General features: G+C 34.4%; 1 protein-coding gene across 1 annotated transcript in view; it reads left to right on the forward strand.

Annotated features, from left to right (window-relative positions):
* The window catches only part of RSBN1L (round spermatid basic protein 1 like), a 62,759-nt gene extending 47,155 nt beyond the window's left edge, over positions 1 to 15,604 (forward strand). The window contains exons 4-8 of the mRNA XM_055300952.1: positions 3,021 to 3,158; positions 5,458 to 5,600; positions 8,997 to 9,164; positions 10,391 to 10,499; positions 10,580 to 15,604. Of these exons, the coding sequence (XP_055156927.1) occupies positions 3,021 to 3,158; positions 5,458 to 5,600; positions 8,997 to 9,164; positions 10,391 to 10,499; positions 10,580 to 11,221 (1,200 nt within the window). The 3' untranslated portion in view covers positions 11,222 to 15,604. The remainder of the gene's footprint in view (positions 1 to 3,020; positions 3,159 to 5,457; positions 5,601 to 8,996; positions 9,165 to 10,390; positions 10,500 to 10,579) is intronic.
* The last annotated feature ends 6,111 nt before the right edge of the window (positions 15,605 to 21,715 follow it).

The raw sequence follows: 21,715 nt of genomic DNA on the forward strand, positions 1-21,715 counted from the left end.
CCCCTCAAAACACCCAGTAGAATTGACCCAACAGCCTCTTCTTCTCCCCTCACCTCCTCAATTTTTGTGCTGATAACTATCAAATTTGTTATTGTATTTTCTTCAGATTGATGCTAATACTAGGTAGGAACATCTGTAATATCTTCTGTATTTATTATAGTTCATTATTATTCTATGTAACTTTTAATATTTTGAGATGTTGATAGATAAACAACCATGAGAAAAACAGGTTTTGAAGTCAGAACAGTTTATGTAATACTAAGCCAAATAAGTTGTGTTTACTGTGAGACCTCTCAGAAACGGTAGTACTGGGTGTGGTAAACCTCCCAAACAGAAGAGTTTCCCCCAAATTTACAAGACAATATAGAATCCTCTTTTCAGGGGCTGGCGTATCAGGAAACATATTTTGGGAAACAGCAAGTTGTTTCAAGTGAGTCATTCTTGTGGTTTCTTTGAATTCCTTATTACCATATTTGCTTCTTCCCTTGTAGCAATTTTTATATATAAAATAAGAGAAAACAGTTTTAAGTCTTAGAAATTTATTTTTGGTAGTGTTTCCCTGTCAGAAAAGCCACTTTATTCTTTTTGTAGCATGCTGGCCTCAGAGTCAGGTCTCTGGTGGTTTTTTTGTTTGTTTGTTTTTTAAGATTTTATTCATTTATTCATGAGAGACACAGAGAGAGAGAGAGGCAGAGACACAGGCAGAGGGAGAAGCAGGCTCTGCAGGGAGCCTGAGGTGGGACTCGATCCTGGGACTCCAGGATCACACCCTGGGCTAAAGGCGGCGCTAAACCGCTGGGCCACCCGGGCTGTCCTGCTTTGATATTTTCTGGTAAACTTTCTACTGCATCAGAAAACTGATGGTTTGATTAATGTTTTTGAAGTAAATAAAAGCAAATTTAGTAATCTCATGTCCACTATCATCAGGATGTGTGTGAGGTTTTCTAGTTAAGTGACTTTCTAGATAATGGAAGCCTTTAGTTTTAGATACCAAGATTTTAATGAGGATAACATTTTTAATGCAATATGCAAAAAAATTATACGCAATATAATTTAACTGTCTTCAGTCTAGGTTGGTCATTATGATGCTATAATACTGATTTCCTAGGGGAGCTGCAGCTATGTATGCTTGCTTTTTTTGACTCCTCCCATTTTAAATTTGTAGTTTCTTATTCTTTATGATTTTAGAGGTTAGAAATGTGCCTAATGTAGAAATGTGTGTCAGAAGAGACCCTTTTATGAGTCACGGTCTTATGGCATTTCTTTCGGCTACGTAGAGATTCTTTAAATCCTTAACCTGTTTCCTCCCCTATCCCACTATCCCTACAGCCCTTGAGTTGTAATTGTTGGATAGATGATTTTTGGAGAGTTGAACCTTTTTATCTTATAATTTGTAGATTTTATTTCATTCCATGTAATGGGATATTTGCTTATATAGTATTTAATAACATAGGTGTCATCTAAATCAAGAAGTATTTCCATTTTTGTGAAAGGTGTATGGATTGTATTATATTTTGTTTTAACTGCTTAAGTGCCATCTGTATATTTTATCAGATACATACTTTTTGAACTCGAATGCATTGTTATATGTAATTTGACATGTTTAAAACATTAAATAAATTCATGATTCCAACTGACTTAGTGTATGTTTGAATATTAGGTTATTAAACTCAAAAGTTGTGTTAAGTGGTATAGAAGTAAACCTATAAGAGTGCACTTTATTTTTTAAGATGTATTTATTTTGGAAAGAGGGAGAGAACACACATGCTGTACGCGTGGAGGTGGGGAGGGGCAGAGAGAGAGAGAGAATCTCAAGCAGACTTCCTGCTGAGCATGAAGCCCCACGGGGGGGGGGGGGGGCTCTCTCATGACTCTGAGATCACGACCTGAGCCAAGATCAAGAGTTGTAGACTTCATCTACTGAGCCACCCAGGTGCCCCATGAAAGCAAATTGTTTTCCTTTATAAAGATTCTTGTTTCTTAACATTAGGATATGAAAAGGCATAGACTTTTTTGCAGTATTTAAATGTGCTTGCTAGAATTCAGGTATCAAGATTTTTTTTTAAGTGGGTGGAGAGGGGCAGAGGGAGAAAGAACCTTAAGCTGGCTCCATGGAGCCTGATGTGGGACTTGGTCTCACGACCCTGGATCATGCATGACCTGAGCCAAAATCAAGAGTCAGATGCTTGACTGATCACCCACATGCCCTCAGATATCAAGATTCTTGAAGTGCAGGTTGTTATATTTCAGTTGATACTTGAATGCTACCCATTTGCTAGCATTGTGTGGGTGGCTTTATAGCTTTATGTAATTATTAAATTTCTTTCAGCAATCTGAGGTAAATAGTTCCATTTGAGGAAACTAAAACTCAATGAATTTATGTGATTTCTGAAGGTCACATAGCTGCTGGTGATAGTAGAAGTAAAGTTGGGACCTATCACACCTGATTCTCAATTTCTAGTAGTTTTTATCAGAGTTAATGACAGACATGTAAACTGGATTCTAATTAATATGGTATGATCTAGAAGGAAAGATCATTCCCAGTGGCCTTTTAGACATACAACCCACTGGTAAAGGTTAAATGTAACATTTGAGGCAGTCTACTTTTGGAAATTCTTTTTTTTTTTTTCTTTTAACTTTTGGAAATTCTGATAAAAAGATATCAACCATTTAAGAGAGTGTAGGATATGAATTTTTGAATATAAATTTCATTGGCCTTATAGATCAAATAATGAATGATATGAGAAGTTAAGAGTCAGCTATCTAGAATTATACAGTTTACCTTATCTGTGTTTTCATAAGCAGTATGTGGGAATAGAGAAGATAAAATAGCTTTCTTTGGCATAGATTTTTTTCATGCCTTATTTATTTATTTATTTTACTGTTTGTAAAGGCCTTTTTGTTTTGTTTTGCTTACCTCACATTATGTTATAATATTCTCAGACAATATAATTTGGTGTTACACGATGATAACAAGCATTATCTTATGTGTAACTTTTAATTAAATCTATATTCTTCAGGTAAAAAGAACATATTCTCACGGTACTTACAGAGCTGGCCCAATGCGACAGATCAGCCTGGTGGGAGCAGTTGATGAAGAAGTGGGAGATTACTTCCCTGAGTTCCTTGACATGTTGGAAGATTCACCATTTTTAAAAGTAAGAGAAAACCATATCAAGCAGTCTGAATTGTGGGTGTCACAAATCATAATTGTTTCAGAAATATAATTCCTGTGTATGTGTGTGTGTGTGCATGTGACTCCGTTATTAATTATGGCAGAGCTAACTGGTAAACTAAAAAATAATGCTTGTTGCTGCCACTTTAGGAAATTAGGTTCCATCTGTTTATTAACTTTTTATAAATTGAGTACCAGAGGATTTAAGATGTATAGGAAGGATGCCTGCTAAATTAAATATTTAGGACAAAGGAATGCCTGCTTGGCATTGTGGAAAACTGGCTTGGGAAATTGTACGTCTGTATTTCAATCTTAGCTCTACCTAGCTGGAATGGGTAAGCCTAATTTAAACTTTCTGGACTTCAGTTTCCTCATCCAGAAAATACTGCATTTAGATTTAGGTGGTTTTAAAGCCTCTTTAAATTCTTTAAATGATTTCTAGTCAGATTCTTTATATTTTTTCAGTACTTTCTGCATTCTGTTTCTTATTGTGGGCTGCTGGGGCTAGCCCACTGAGAAATTTCTGAGCTATGTAGTTATTTAATTAGTAATTCAGAGGTCAGAATGTGACAATTCATTTGTATCTATTATTTGCCAAATAATCTATTACACATCTATTTTCACTTCTTGTTCCATTTTCTAGCTTTTTATCCTCTCTTTTTCACTCCAATCCATTTCTCTTTCATTTCCTTTTTTATTCCTTTTAAACCTAATTTGTTACTTATCTACTTTTCCCAGCTAGTGTCATCATGAAATTTGATTCCATTTATTTTGAGTAGTATTTTTTTTTTAAAGAGTTATTTTTTTTTTTTTTATTTACGATAGTCACAGAGAGAGAGAGAGAGAGAGAGAGAGAGAGGCAGAGACACAGGCAGAGGGAGAAGCAGGCTCCATGCACCGGGAGCCCGATGTGGGATTCGATCCTGGGTCTCCAGGATCGCGCCCTGGGCCAAAGGCAGGCGCCAAACCGCTGCGCCACCCAGGGATCCCCATTTCGAGTAGTATTTTTAAGGGCAGTGTGGGTGGCTCAGTGGTTTAGCACTGCCTTCAGCCTAGGGCGTGATCCTGGAGACCCGGGATCGAGTCCTACATCGGGCTCCCTGCATGGAGCCTGCTTCTCCCTCTGCGTGTGTCTCTGCCTCTCTGTCTCTCTCTTTCTCTTTTATAAATAATAATAAAAAAAATCTTAAAAAAATTTTAAATATTTATGTTTGTTTTTAATTTTAAAAGCAAATAAGCCAAATGCATTCTTTTAGGAGAAATTTCATGTGACTGTCCTACCCTTTCTTAAAAGGGGATGCAATGAATGGTTTGTTTATTTATTTATTTATTTATTTATTTATTTATTTATTTATTTATTTATTTTTAAGATTTTATTTATTTATTCATGATAGACATAGAGAGAGGCAGAGACACATCATGCCCTGAGCCAAAGGCAGATGCTCAACTGCTGAGCCACCTAGGCATCCCTGGATGGTTTTTTTAAATCTCATTCTCTACCATCCCATGGACAATGGCCTTTATACATTTTTATCTCTCTTTTCTTTTCAAAGGAAAAGTTGCTTTTAGACCAGCAACCTCTTTAAGAGAGGTTAAAGAAATAAATTTTGATTTTGATTTGGTTTTCCTTTTTGTTTTGTTAGGCTTTCATTATAACTAATCAAAGACTGGTATCCTTTTCTCTCTTTTTTTTTTTTTTTTTGAGATTGCTTTTTTTTTTTTTAGTTTTTAATTATTTATTCATGAGAGACAGAGAGAGAGAGAGAGAGAGGCAGAGACACAGGCAGAGGGAGAGGTAGGCTCCATGCAGGGAGCCCGACGTGGGACTCGATCCCGGGTCTTCAGGATCAGGCCCTGGCCTGAAGGCGATGCTAAACCGCTGAGCCACCCAGACTGCCCAGAGATTGCTTTTTTAAAAAAACTCAATTATTCATCTTTATAGATTCTCATGGAGAACACTTGATTATTTTACCAACTTACTAACATCATATGACCCTTGTATTTGGTAGAAGGAAGAATAACAAATGTTGAATATAGTGAATCATACTTCTGGCAGGGTTAGAGGAGGGAGCTACCCAAGAATAATTACTCTTGGTATGTTTGAAATAGAATTTTTGAAGGAAAATGTATGACAACATAGGAATATATTCAATATAGTATGTATTTCAAATGTGTAAGTATAAAGGTATATATGAAACTTTGTCAAGGGGCAGTATTCTTTAATGTATATTTGAAGATGCATTTTGAAAGTAATTGGTTCCTATGTAATTCTTTGCCTCTAGTGTACACTGCCATGGGGGACACTATCTAGTCTAAAATTAGAGAGTCGAAAAGACAGTGATGATGGTCCCATTATGTGGGTACGCCCAGGAGAACAAATGATCCCTGTGGCTGATATGCCAAAGTCACCTTTCAAAAGGAAAAGGTATGTTGAATACAAATTTTTATTGCCAGGGATAGATGTTTTTGTATGTTGGGGGAGGGGGGTGTTCGTTGAAAATTAGAGAAAGAAGGAAGGGAAAGTTTAAAGCATACTTGGAATATGAATTCAAAAATGGCTACATGTGCTAATAAATTTTTTTTATAAAATATGAAATATAAATAAGGCTTAAGAAATGTAGGCAAATGACAGTAAATTGTAATTAGGAATGGAAAAATGTCATTCACAACAAAGACATTGTAAACCATTTGAGAATAAATTTAATTAAAAATACTCAGAACACATATAAAGAAACTTAAACATCTTCTGGAGGATTTAAAATAATACTTAAACAAATGAAAAACCCTTCTATTTTCCAGATTGAATAAAAATGATAGTCCTTTGAAATTTTTAGCATTTTAGTTGAACTCACACTTCCAGCACTGGATTTAATGATTTTAAAGTTCAGAAGGAAGAATAAATCAACAAATAGCCAAGAAAACTGTGAATGAGAAGATCTATGGGGGGGGGGCTTTTGTTATTAGAAGTTAAAAATTATTATAAAGCTTAAAAAGATCTTTGGAATAAGATAAAGAACCCAGATAGATCAAAGTGTATTGAGAACTTAATATATGAGATAGATGAGAAAAGAAAGATTTGTTTAATGAGTAATGCTGGCATAATTGAAGTCCATTTAAAAGAAAACAAAGCCATAGCCCCCATCTCATAAAGAAGTTAGAGATGTGAACATAATAGATAAAAAATTAAAATATAAGAATAAAATTTTTAAACCTAGGAGAGACCTTTCTAAGCAAGATGAAAAATATAATTGCAGTACTATTTGTGAGAGAAAAGATACCAGCAACAACAAAGTTCAAAACTATCATGGACTGAACTTGTAAAGTGACAGTTAATAGACAAAGAGCATTCCCTGATTGACAAGGAAAATATAACACAACCCAGTAGAAAAATTGGTCTCAGCCAGTTATATTAAAAGAATAATGAAATATTACTTTTACCTATTACATTACCAAAACAAATAGAGCAATAATACTGCAGGCTGGTAGGTATGTGAGAAAACAGAATATTTATATATTGTTGGTAGAAAGGTGAGCTGCTGTAATTGTTCTGTGAAAGTAATTTAACAATAGCTCATGCAGTTTAACATATATATTCTTTGATCCACCACTACCACTTTTGGGAATCTGTCTTAGGAAATGAAAGCACTAAAGGTAAATGTATAAGAATATTAATTGCAGCATTATTTGTAGTAAGAAAAAGAATTTAAAATGGTCTGAGTTCCCATTAATAGTGGAATGGTTGAATTCATTTCGGAACATTGCTATTAAAAATACGGTGAAATAAAATCTTTAAAAAAATCATTAAAAAAATGTTTAAACAAAACCCAATTTCCATTCCTTTGGGGCTCCTGGCTGGCTCAGTTGGTAGACCATGTGACTTTTGATCTTGGGATTGTGAGTTCGAGCCCCATGTTTGATGTAGAGATTAAATTACTTTAAAAAATATATAATCTTAAAAATATATATATAAATGAATTATTTATGTCTGTATATATGGAAGGATGTTCATGACATTTGAAAAGAGCAAAATATAGAGTAATGTGGCCAGTATGATTCTGTTTGTATGAAAGAAATAAACATAGAGAAGTATGGAAAAATGTATACTGGGTTAACATTGGTGGGAATGGAGTGGGTAAGATACCTTTTTTTAGATCCATAATTACTAATTACAGTGATTATTAATTTTAAAAGAAAAAACAGGGAAAATGGTCATTGAGTAAACTGTAGGTTGCACGATGACAGGGGACTATATTATGCTGGTAACTTATGTGTCTATAAGCACCTAAACAGAGTTCCTGGTGCTTAAATATCTGTTGAATGACATTTTTACAAGTTAATTTATAAGTTGGTAGTAAATGATAAAATTGGTGTTTCTCAATAGTTCTTGGATTTATAAATCATCTTGAGAATCTGAAAGTCTCTCCCCAGAACAAATGCAAATATACACGTTTTAACATGTAATTTAAAGGAGTTCACCAGCCCTCTGAGGAACCTGCCTGCACCTCAGGGATTATTACTCATGTAAATGTGATGATTTCACATCACACTGTTTAGCCTGACCTACTAATAACAACACTGCCCAAGGCACTACTGTGCTAAATGCTTCATATAAAGTCTTAATTTGTTAGAATGCGGTGTTAATCATACCAGAGTTGTAGGCTTTCAAGCCTGTTAGCTTTCCATAGGAATAAATGTCCTCATCTAGCTTTCAGACACATGTAGAACATTAATCACAAAGAGCAAAAAAAAGCATGTTTTTTTTTTTTTTGTCACATCACCTGTGTGTGTGTATGTATGTGTAATAAGACTGTAATACAAGAGTTCACAAGAGCAATAAGTTGTAGAGATTGAGCATGGGAAATTAGAGAATAGGAAAGAATGATTCTAGGGGTTTAGACTAAGATGAGAGGAGAAAATTACGGGGGCAATCTCGAGTTGTCTCTGAATGCCATAGAAAAACCATACAGGAAAATAAGATGATGACTCCCAAAGAAATTCTTCTCACCCTTTTCCCCATCTGTAGCAAAAGTAGAGTTTTTGCATTGAATGAGTCTAGATGAGCCGTAGGGGGATGGCCAATGGCAGGTGGTTGTCTTCTAAGAGGGAGCTAAGATTTTCTTTCTGCCTCTAAAAAATCCTGCATGTTTTGTGGAAGTACTTATTACTTGGTGTTTTCATGCTATTTATCTGTTAGTCTTTCTCTCACTGGAGTATAAACTCCCATGAAAGTGGGAAACCTGTTATATTCATTACTGTTTTGTTCATTAGCTGCAGTGCCTAGGTAGGACCTGGTATATAGTAGGTATTCTATAAATATTAATTAATCCATTTTTAAAGTTACCTGTTTGTTCCATATATGCATCTTACATTAGCCATGTGACTTGGGTGGAGAGGTAGGGGAATGGTTCTACAGATAAGGCCCAAACAAACCTTGTAAAGATTCTGGGCAGGAGAACTTGGGTAAACCACACCATCTGTCATTTCGTTGTTTATCTACCTTACAACTGCCACTTTTGTGAAGAGTGTGTTAGAAAAAGGAGTATGTGTTTTTGTTTGTACATGTTCATTTTAAAAATAGAACCTGATTTGGAAGCAGATGATTTAAAATTTCCTTTTGTCTGAATTATGTGATTACTAAATGCTTCATGGTAGTTAAGCCTCTCAGTACATCAATACAAATGTTTGAAGGCGATTAAACCTTAATACACAGGACTGCCTCTCTCCCCCCACCTCCATTATATATATATATAAAATGATATATATTTTATATATATATAAAATTAATATATAATATTGTATAAATGTAATTTTATTTTAACAGAACTACCAATGAAATAAAAAACCTGCAGTACCTACCTCGAACCAGTGAGCCCCGTGAGATGCTCTTTGAAGACAGGACAAGAGCCCATGCAGATCATATAGGACAAGGTTTTGAAAGACAGACTACAGCTGCTGTTGGAGTGTTGAAGGCTGTGCACTGTGGAGAGTGGTATATATTAACTAAGTGCCTTTTTTTTTTTTTTAAACTGCTATTTTTATGAAAGGTTTTCTTGGGTGGTTTCTCCGTAATTCTCCTTACTGTAGGGAAAGAAAGTTTCAGTTTTCTTTGTATTTGGATATCCTTTTTTTTTGTTTGTTTTTAAAGATTTTATTCATTTATTCATGAGAGACAGAGAGAGAGGTAGAGACACAGGCAGAGGGAGAAGCAGGCTCTGCAGGGAGCCCGATGTGGGACTCCATCCTGGGACTCCAGGATCACGCCCTGAGCCAAAGGCTCAACCGCTGAGCCACCCAGGTGTCCCTGTATTTGGATATCCTAATCGTATAAATGCACTAAAGGTTTTCAGTTGTTAGAATGTAGTTTTACTCTTTTGAGTTTGACAGTAATAATTTCATTTTCTAAGTGACTAGATGTGAAAACAATTGTCTTCACTAAGGTTAAAGAAAAACTAAGGTTCACTTGGTGCTTACTGTATTGTCATTGTCCCTGATGAGAAGCTGGCATCATTATTAACTCTTCCTTCCCTGTGCATTAATGTAAAGTATAAGGTTTAGATTTTATCACTGGTTTTTAGAAATTTGTTTATAATTTGCCTTAGTATGACTTTTTTGTTGGATTTATGTTGCTTGGAATTACATTCTAAAATCCATTTTCGAGCATGTTCTATAAAAATGTATTTGTATATTGCTGATTAATTGGATAATTTGGGCATTTTTTTAGAATTATATTTAAAGACACTATTAACCCCCACAAATAGAGTGATAATAGTTTATTAGCGCTTTTCTAATGAGTATCTCTTAATTTATTAAGGATTACTTAGGAATTTTAGGTTTAATTGCAGTTATATATATATTTATTGGAAGAAAGTATTCTCTTCTCCTCATATTACCTCCAATTTTTACATAGTAGCTTCATCTTTAGCATTTAATCTGTTATTGACCTTGAAGACAGAGCCCTTAGTTTTTTTTATTTCAATAATTAACCAGTTCAAATATGGTTATACATAGCTATAATAAAATGAGGTTGTTTTAATTTATGTTTAGGCCCAAACTCATGTTTTTATCCCTTTAAGTATGTAAAGTGGTCTTCTAATAACGTTTTAACTTTATTTCTAGGGACTCTTGTTTTGACCATAAACTATTTTTGCTTTAAATTTAATAAGGACTTAACAGTGAAATATTAATGGAAGATTCTTCATTATCTCATGTTTTTAGGCCTGCTCAACCCCGAATAACCAAAGATGTAATTTGTTTTCATGCTGAAGATTTCTTAGAAGTAGTTCAACGAATGCAGTTAGATTTACATGAGCCTCCACTTTCTCAGGTATATCTTAATGCATTACTGTCTTCAGTTTATTTTTTATTGTGGAAAAGACTTAACAGTATTCCTGTTTCTTTTTTTAGTGTGTCCAGTGGGTTGATGATGCAAAACTTAATCAACTGAGGAGGGAAGGCATCCGCTATGCCAGGATTCAGCTGTATGATAATGACATTTATTTTATTCCAAGGAATGTTGTTCATCAGTTCAAGACAGTTTCAGCTGTATGCAGTTTAGCCTGGCACGTTCGGCTCAAGTTGTATCACTCAGAGGAGGAGATTGCTCAGAATACAGATACTCATGAAACAGGCACATCACCAGATTCCACATCATCAATTCTTGATTCTCACACTGACCACATGATTTGTGCTGTAAGCAAAACCCCCTTGGATTCTAATTTTTCAGACAAACTTCATTCTAAATCTGAATTACAGCAGATTAAACATGAACCTATTGCATCCGTAAGAATCAAGGAAGAACCTGTGAATGTTTATATTCCTGAAAAGACTAGAGCACCGAATAATATGGATGGCAAGAATGCTAAAGCAAAATTGGATCATGTTCAATTTACAGAATTTAAGATTGACATGGACTCTAAATTTGAAAATAGCAACAAAGATTTAAAGGAAGAATTATGCCCTGGAAGTCTCATAAGTCTAGTCGATACAAGGCAACATAGTTCAGCACATTCAAATCAAGATAGAAAAGATGATGACATTTTGTGCTAAATTTGTACATACCATTTAAAATTCTTTTTTTTAAAAAAAGTTAATAATGTAATAAAGATTCATGAATTCTGAAAGCAAGCCAAGGACTTGCTCCCAAGTCTGTTACAAAATAGAGTTTATGTAGCTTTGTAACATTCCTCAGTGCCTGTCCATAACTGTGAAGTATCAAAGCACTTAGGGCCAGATGCACTGTAAACATTACAGGTTTAAACAAAAGGAGTCTTTAAAGAATCATTTGGTTTGGAATTATAGGTTTTAGAATAGAGCTGACATTAACATATATATATATTTTTTGTAATATGAGCCAGAATTCTTTTTTTGACAATTTAAGGCTTTTCCATAGAGCTTATTTATACCAATTTTTTTTCATTTTAATGTGTCAGCACTGTAGTGTAAATAGCTTTTAAAAAAATCTTTTTAGTGTGATTTATACTGAAATGTGAGCCACTTAATAAAGGTTCATAATAATAAATATGTTTTCTGTTGGGTCTGCAAAAACACAAACTGACAATTCAGTTAAATCATTTATTTGGTCTATTATGTTTCTGCTAGTATATCAATTTACAGTGGTAATGGAGTGCAAATGTATGTATTCAAATCTAGCGAAATATTTAAATTCCCCACATTGTGTAAGCATTTTTAAAACCAAGATTCAGTTATGAAAGCATATTTATATATGTGTGTATTATGGGAATATATAGAGATATGTATATCATATTTTGCATAACTTCTTTCTTAAATTGCTGAATAATATGAATATGTGAAACTTCCTAGCCTCACTCCCTGGAATACATTTTAAAATATTTATGTTCAACATTCAGAAAGCAGTTTAGGTAATAGAAGCAGTTTTATGAAGTTGGGGGAAACAAGGTCAGTTATTGGTATTTAACACTCTTAACTCATGAAGTAACATGGCCAGATTACATTGCCCTAACGTAAATCTTCTCCATAGTGTTTGGAATGATAAAAAAAAGTTGAGAAAATTTTCTTACTAATAGGCACTGTACTATATTTAATAGTAGCTGGGTTAAAATCTTTAGTTAAAGAATGTTTCATTGTGAACAGTTAAAATCCTCTTACATTTTTCTAAGAGAACAGGAGAAAGTATGATAAACCTAAGGGCCATGACTCAACTGCCATAGATATAATTAACAAAATAAGATGTGTTACCTCAGTTTTCTAAGGATCCTTCTCCCTACCCTAGCAAGGTAAACAACTTAGAATACTGTTTTGTTTTGTTTTCCCAAAACTCTAGAAAGTAAAATTAGGGTAGGAAACAGGATTGCTAGTGCCTAGCTAAAACAAATCTCTTCAGTGATGGACTTCAGCACTATTTGAGACTGCTTCCACTACTGTAATTAAACAAACAAATGTCTTTATGCTTTGATATAAGGAACTCTGCTCATTGCAAATTTATTTTATCTTTGGTATTTTTCTGGGCTTATACTTTGGTTGACGACTTTTAACTGAGGTTCTTTGTGTAGTCTTTTGGGTTACTGTTGCTCCTGAAATTGTTTCTGCTCCAGCCTTGTTTGTGGTACCCCTAAAACTGCTTATCTTTCTGGGCTAGGGAGAAGCCACTTAAGAGGCATTTCACCAGAAAAAAATCAATTGCAGCAGTGACATCATTTCTGGCCCACATTTTAAATGGGCTTGGCAAATATTGTAGGAAATTTCAATGGTTTATAGGAAATCAGTATATTTGCAATATAGGAATTTTCATGGGATAAGGAAAGTATAAATCATGATAATGTAAATAGGGATTCTGTTTTATAAGTTAGTTTTAGCCTGCTCCTCATCACTTTAATCTTCTCTTTTAAGCTAAATTTATCATTTGCCATCTACCTTTTGGGGATAAAAAAGTTCATAACAAACTAGTATTGAGAAATAGGAGAGCATGTGGTTAAAATGTTTTCTTTTTTTAATTAAAGGGTGATATATTTAACAATGTTTTAGTTTTAGTTTCCTAGTAGTATACACATAGTTGCATGAGATCATACAGTAATAAAATGTCTTTAGGGTATCCCCAAAATATTATATATGAGCCTTAAACTTTTAACTAAAAGATATATCTAAAACAACCACAGTGGTTGCTTTTAGGTGTAGTTTCTTATATAACCAATACTCAAAATTTCTCCATATTTCGAAAATTTAATGTTTTGTAAAATGCATACATCTCTGTGATGTATATATGATGTATGAAGTGAAATATAAATCAGTGGGCTCAGATTTCAAGATATAGCTTTGTCACCTTGAATAATGTTATATTCCTTGTCTTAGTGGGTTATAATTTTTAAATCCTCTTCGGATGCAATCTAAGAACTTGCTGACTTGCCTTTGTTAAACACAAATCATTTCTATTTCAATATTGCATTATTATTAACGGTTTCCTAGCAAGTACATTCCAAACACAAGTTTTTTGTTGATATTCCAATTTCTTGGACCAGAATGATAAAGTGCTTAAGATGTAGTTTCTATATGATCTTAAGCTATCTAAATAGTTATCATATAAAGTATTAAATTGATACACAGACCTTAAAAAAAAATAAGGTACATCAGTGGTGTCTGCTGCAGTGTTTTTTTTTTTTTTTTTTAATTACTTTGCTTTATACCCTTTTAGCCAAGAAGTAGAACCTTTTCCATTCTCAGGTTAGTTGGTTAGCTAGCAAAAGAATTAAGCATTTGTGATATTTAGTTGAAAACTTTACTAAAGCCATATTCATTACCCTTAACCCTCAGGCTGCTGACCTTAAATAAAGATTAGGTTGATCTGGCACAGAACTGTGTGTGTGCACGTGTGCATGTGTGTGTAAGATTATTGGAAATATTTATGTTTATACCCACATATATTCATTTTCAGTCCATTCTATAACTTTGGGGAAGGGAGGGGTCAGAGACGTTAGGACAAATTTTATTTCTTGTGTTATGTCTTCAAGGTATTTCATTAGTGTTCCTGTGCTTGAAATGGTTTTTTCCCCAAATAACTTACGGCAGGTGAGATCATTTTTGTAAATAATAGATTAGCAGTGTTTTGTTGGTAAATTTTCATTCAGTTATTTTGTTGACAAGTTGATTGTCATGTAAAGCAAATACCTAAAAATTCGTTTTACATTTAGCAAAGATGCAAGATTGATTTTAGAGTTTGAGAGGAATTTTCCTTGTCTTCCACCTTTTTAATAAATACTAAAATTGATAACTGTAATCTTTTTACCTTTGTTTTGTAATTATTTTCTTGTATTTGACATTTTCATTTCATCATCTTTAAAAGTTCTTGTTTCTGTCTTCAGCTGAAGCCATAAGATCTTGAAAGTGACTCCAATCTGAATACCTTTTTTTTCTCTTAAAAATTATCAAAAGTTGATTCATGCCAACCTAGAATATTGAGGATTACCTTAAGCCAGGTTATTAAACTAGTTATTTAGTTCAGTGTAGGTGCTGGGATAGCATGCTAAATCACTTCCCTTCCCTCTAGACAGGACTATTTCTATCCTAGGAGGTGTGGACAAAAATGCATTGTTTTCAAAGTACTTTTAAGCTGGTAAAAAGTGACAGGATGGGTTTTAGGTCTTCAGACTGATAGAAGATCTGATTATTAATCTTTCTTCCACCTCATGTAACTGTTTTGATATGTAAACAGAATTTTACTGGTTTTAGAATGCCTAGTCTATTTCATGAAAGACTTAGTTATGTTTGACATGTTTGGCACTGACAGTGTACTTCAGATAAAACAATTACAAGGACAACTTGGGAGAAGTATAAATTTCTATCTCTTGGCTCTGGCTTTTCTTTCTTTAGCATATCTCAGATGGAAATCATTGCTCTTTAGAATGTCAAGCACAAGAGGATAAAAGCAGAGATGCTTTTTTCTTTAAGTTTACAGATGTTGCAGGACATATCTTGACATATCTCTACCGGGAGGTCAGAGAAAGGAGGGGAAAACATCGTGGATTTCAGGTTATCTTCCCTTCTAGGACTTCAGACCCAATCAGGGAGTGTGAATGAGCTGGGAATAGAATGTGGGCAAATAGAATTTATGTTGATTAGAAATTTAAAGTGAAATTATGACATACTACTTGTATGTCTTATTATCTGCCTTCCAAGAACTGCGCTATTAAAATAATGAGAACTCTGGATTCTTCTACACATTTTGAAATTTAGAATTTATGCATCTATATTTTTAAAATGTTAAATCTGTACACTTGCCTATAAAGTTTATTGCTTTGGTACTACTAAAGACTACAAAGTATACAGATTCAGAGACAAGTCAGTAGAGTTGCAAATATTTTGCATAATGTTTAACATTTTATTTGGATAGGCAATTCCACATCCTCCTCTACCCAAGTTTTTTCTTTCTTTAAAATTTTGTTTTTGTTTTTAATTTAGCCAGACATTTATGTGACAAATCTTGGGTCTGTCTTCTTTAAAAAAAAAAAAAAAAAAACCAAAAAAGCGTTTCTTCAGCCTGGCTTTGTTTATGCTATTGTTTCATCTCTCTTTTTGATGACAAGGTTCTTGGAAATCTGTCTGCCTTCACTTCCTCATTTTACTACAATTTTGTCTTAATCTTCAAATTTAATCACCCAGCTGAAGTGGTAGTCTCAAAGGTCACCGTATGACTGCCAAATTCAGTGGCTTCATTCCTTAATACTTCTGTTTAATCCTTTCAGCACTTGTTAGCAGTTTTGTACTCCTTAAAACTCTGTGTATATATAACCTATCTGTTTTGCTTTTCCATTTCTTTTTTTATTATTATTATTATTATTATTATTATTTTGCTTTTCCATTTCTTTGGATGTCTTCTTCAGCCGTAGCCACCACTATTTAAAGCAGTCTCAGGTTCCGTCTCTACACTTTTTCCCTGAATTATCTTCGTGACCCCATGACTTGTCAGAGTTGGTTTCTCACTTCAGCTCTAATGATCTCTATAATCAGAACTAAATCCTTCTCTTCTCCCTTGCCCCCAAGCATTAGCTGTTCCTTTCCCTCCTAATTTGGTTATTGGCATCACTATGTCTCTACCTAGTCATTGCACAGTTACCTGGTTTCTCTATCTTTTCTTCTAACTATATGTAATGTATTGTGAGATTTTCTTGAGTTGACCCCAGAAATGTTCATAATTTGTCTACTTTTCTTGTTGTAGTAGATGTTCACAACCATATTAGATGTTCATCTCACCAGGACTCTTAAAATATCCTAAAATGTTCTGGGCTGCCTGTACTCCTCTGCCCCATGCCTGTTCCAGTCCATTCTTTGTTACTACCAGATTGATCTTCCTAAGACAGATATGATTGTTACTCTGTTGCTTAGAAATATTCTATGACTGTTTTCCTAAAGAATAGAAGCCAAACGCTCAGCATTACACCAAAAAGCCTTCATGATATGGCTTTTCCAGCTTCATCCATCACAATCTTCCATTAATGTGCCCAATTTCCAGCTTTACCGAGTGCCAGTACTTGCCATTTCTTTTGTGTACTTTAAAAAGTCTTTACCTTTGCTGGGGAAATCCCTGCTTGGAATACAACACTGTGAAATCTTCTTTTTCCAAAACTTTAAACATCTCTTCTATGTTTTACTGAGTTTATGCATTCCAACTGTCCCCTTTACCCCAAAGCTGGTGTAGAACAATTTCTTCCATCTGCTTCTTGTGTCCTTCTGTTCACATCATTAATATAACTATTAGTTAAGTATATGTTGGGCTCTAGCTAAACCATGAGCTGTAAGTTCCAATTTTATTTTTATCCCTTTGTGTCCTCAATGCCTAATATATACACCTGGTATTCAATAAATATTTGAAGGAACAAAAGTTGCACCTTTACTGGGGGTAGGAAAAGCTAATTATGTAGGTTTCTATGATTTAAAAACTCTGCCTCTGACTTTAAATCATAATGTAATTCTAGAATTGCAATAGAAAAGTGGAGAAAATTAGATCAGCAGGCACCATAAGGAGACTAAGTTTCTATTTGGTACTTCAGTCTTATGAATAAGGTTTAAGAAGTACCCCTGTTAAATATCTAGGCCCATTGGGCAATGTGGATAAAATAAGTATTGTAAAGATTGCTAAACCTGTAAAACCCAACTTTTTTTCTCCAACGAAAGATACACTTATAAATTGAGAATAAATTTAAACTAGACTTAAAATTATTAAAATGGCAAATCTAAGAAGCAGGTTTAGTATCTTATAGTTGGAAGCATGTTTTTAATATACTAAGTCTTATTTGGCAAGATGAAGTCTCCTTACTGATATAAATATTCAAAAATTGGAAATATTGAATGTGATAACATGCACCAATATTTTTAGTCTATATATGTTCTGTTGCAGGAGTGAGACAAGGACATAAAAGTGGCACATTTTCACAGACCTCCTTTTGTAAAGCCTCTGATATGATGCTATGCTGAGAACATTTGAGTAGTACAGCTATGGGTAATGAAAGGGAACTAATAAACTTGGAAATGTTGAGAAATCAGTTTTTCCCATTGGTAAAAAGGTGGGGAGTGGGCGCAGGGAATACCAACAATTCTGTTAATTGGTGGTGAGAATTAAATCAGAGAACATGCCAAGTGCTTGCTTAGTGGATTGGTTTATATATTGTAGACACTACAAATGTTAGCTTCTGATCCTAGAATTAACACAGAAGAGCTATGTTCTGGGTCAGCCTAATCATTTCACACCTTTCTCACTAATTATCTCTTCTCTGCATTCCTCCCTCTAGTTTTGGGCAGAGGATAGGCATCTGGGAAGAGGAAAATGTTTATCAAGGGATCATGAGATTTGGTCGAAGTAGGTAGATTTCAAAAACTTACTTCTTCCCAGTTCACTATTTTGCCCAGGGCCAGCAATTCAAAATCATGTCTTGTTACAGACTGCCTTTTTCTGATTACAAATTAGTATTTGTAGTATATAGACGATGGCAGTAAATTTACTTCATGGTATAAGATACCAGTATGATTACAGTATGATAACTTGAACACAGGACATGCAAAATGAGAGTAAAACATTAAAATGTAAAGTAGATCCCTCTCATAAAAGCTTTTAACCCAAGGTTACCTTATCTGGCATTTGATAACTGGTATGTATCTTCCATGGATGCCATTTTTTTTTCTTCTGTAGCAAACCCAATTTTGGAGATAGCTTTTGGAGTTAAAACTTCTCCATTTTTCAGGGATCATGGGCTGATCTCATTTCATTTATCTGGGCTTTAGTTTTTCCATCATTATAATGAGGCTTTTTCCCCGTTTGTTTTATCCTGGTTCTAACATTATAATTCCTATGTACTTTCACTAGGTCATTAATTATAAGAACACCAACAATACTTTGAGGACAACTGATGTTTACTGTGGAAACATGACCAATTAAGATTAAAGGAAACTCCTTTTGTAGTTTGTGGCTTGTTTCTTAATGTAATGCTAAAAGGACTCTGATTAATTTTCTCTCAGTAAAGAGAAATAACTATTTTTGATGACACAGATGCATAATAATTAATATGCTTGCCCCTATATGAAAATGCCTCTATGGTTTCCTCTTTTTTGGCCATCACTTCTGTTCATTAGTCAACATCAGTTTCTCTTACTTGCTGCATTGTAAAAACAGAGTGGAAAGCAGACGATTTAATTTTTAAGATTAATAACTTAAAATTACAGTAAACTCTAGCCCACAAATGGAAGCGGTGTGCAACTATTTTTCTTGGTGCTTGGAAGCTCTCTTGCTGGATTTGTGTTCATGTTTCATGTGGTGGATTGATGGCACCAACATACTTACTCAGCCTCTGTGTTCATGAAATACTGCTGAACAAGTTGTGAATTCTTTCAATATTTTCTACTTTTCATATTTTCAAGTCATAAAAAGTTATTTTGTCCACAAGTTGCTTTTACCCAGACTTTCTGATAAATCTTTTGCTCCACACCAGATTACATTACTTCTTACCCATGTTGACCTGGAAAATACTGGTTTCACAAGGAACCTTTCATGTTTAAGTTAAATCTTTGTATTATAAACGAAATATCCTAGAACTAAAACAGGAAGGTTTTTTTCTGCAATACTGTTTATATATTATTCCATTAGTTTTGCTTTTTCTGTGAGCATAATTTCTATCCTATTTTTAATTAACTTAATGTTTTAAGTGTATTCCAACCACTGAAGCTGTGATATTTCGATTTATAAGAAATACATATCTGGTCTTCATCCCTATTCCCGGCACAGGAATTTAACACCCTTAGAATTTTCTAAGTGTTTAGCATGAAAAAGGTGTCGTTTGAGCTTATGTTAATGAGGTGACTTGGAAAACTCCTAGGTAACTTAAGGATGGGGGCTGGTTGCCAGGGAGAAACAACATTGTGGTTAAAGGGTTAGAACTCCTCCTTCCGTATCTCCAGGGGAGAGGAACTGGAGATTCAGTCCCCAATAGCCAATGATTTCGTTAATATTCGATGTAATCAAGCCTCCATAAAATCCTAAAAGGACAGGGTTCAGAGAGCTTCTGGGGTGGTGAACACAAGGAGATGGAGGAAGAGTGGATTGCCAGGAGACCATGGAAGCTCCTTGCCCCTTTCCCATACCTTGCCTTACCAATTCTTCCATCTTGCTGTTCCTGAGTTATATTCTTTTATAATAAACTGGTGATGTAATAAGTAAAATGTTTCTTTGAGTTCTGTGAGCTGCTCTGGGAGCTCAAGGGAGTCATGAGAATTAATAATTAATTCAAGGGAGTCATGAGAATCTATAGCTGGATTTTAACTGGTATCTGAAGTTTGGAGGGAGGAGGTATCTTCTGGGATTGCACCCTTAACCTGTGGTATCAGATACTATGTCCAAGTAGTGTCAGAACTGAATGAATTCCTTGGTGGTATGGGGATAAAACGCACATTTGATTTGGTGCCAGAATCAAGGAGGCACATGTCAGTAGCTTGCGCTGCTTTAAGGTATTTATTTAGTCTATTTAGTTTATTTAGTTTATTTACCAAACTAGGTAAGAAAATGTTCTGCTTTCTGGGAACCTTTCAGATACTATTAAAATTAACTGACCCTCATGGATCAACAGGTTGGTTATTGTGTTGCCTTTTAGATACAATTCTTACCCAGGTTTCTCTCTTAATTGAAGACCTGTTCCACCTTTTCTCTTAGAAATCTCATATAGAATTTCTGCTTTTGCTTGTTTTATGGCCTAGCTCACAGGTCTGTTTTTTGTGTGGCTGTGAGGCAAGAATAGTTTTTATAGTTTTAAGCAACTGGAACAAAAGCCAAAAGAATACTACTCTGTGATATGTGGAAGTTTTACAAAATTTAAGTTTCATTGTCCATAAAATTTTATTGGAACATAATCATGGTTTATGGCTGCTTTCTCATCACAGAGCTGACTTGAGCTGTTGAGATAGAAAGTTAAAATATTTATTATATAGACATTTATGGAAAATTTCTACTGACTCCTGACCCAGCTAATTGCATGTGATGCTGTCCTTTTCCTTTTCCCTGTGAGAGAGCATCCTTAGATAATACTTGCACAGATACAACTTCTGCTGAATTTCAAAATCCTCCTGTCTGGTTTCTCATAGAAACGAAAGCTTTCTTCTACTTTGAATCTATCATTAGAGAGACCAAATAGTTTGGAACTCTCAGTTGAACAAGGAATATCTGATCAAGTCTGGAACATTATGTTCCCCAAATTAACTGTCCTTTTCCATCCTATTTTTAGAAGCTCAAAATAGGACTATATACCAATTATAAGACAGGAAAACGCTTGTAACTGATCATTTTTTATTTATTTAGCTTAGCTCTGTAGTTTCAAACAAGGAGTTAAAGCCATATTAATCTGATGTTGTAGCTTAAACGTTGTCATGTTATGTGCTTTACAAAGGAGAACTAGACCAAAATGCTATAGTCAAAGCAATCCTCTCAAGTATTAGCAGCTAGGAATCACTTTCTTGTGTGTTAGATATTTTTAAAACAAACAAAATACTACTTTGGGTTCTTCCCAAAGCTAAAAGTGAGGGCGGTGTAAGGGCAGGAACAATCACCTGCTTTAGGGTTATAATGCACGTAAGACTGTTTGGAATTCTTAACAAGTGATGTCACCTATGCTTCCCTGGAATGGTTTAAGTGCCTTTGGTAGGATCACCTATAAACTCTCAGACCAGGACTTCTAAGAGTGAAAGGGGCACTAACTTCCTGAGGCCCAGGACAACAGGCATAAAGGGAAACGGTCCTGATTCAACCAGGATGAAAGGCCCCTCTCTCACTTTAGAAGAGGCAAACCTCTGCTCAGTTTTAGTATGCCACCTCTAATTCATGGGTTTTAAACAGAAGGAAAAAGTGACACGCTAACTTAGATAAAAATCTGTTAAACTTTCAGATTCTTTGTGAATGTAAACATGAAGTGACACAACTAAGTATTTCACTAACTAGGTTTTTTTCATAGTAATTTACAAGCACAAATGACCATTTACTTTGGTCATAATGGGGCTATGATATATTAAACTTCTATCCAAATAATGTAGATTAAA

The sequence above is a fragment of the Nyctereutes procyonoides genome, unplaced genomic scaffold (genome assembly GCF_905146905.1).
Source record: "Nyctereutes procyonoides isolate TBG_1078 unplaced genomic scaffold, NYPRO_anot_genome, whole genome shotgun sequence".
NCBI lineage: Eukaryota > Metazoa > Chordata > Mammalia > Carnivora > Canidae > Nyctereutes > Nyctereutes procyonoides.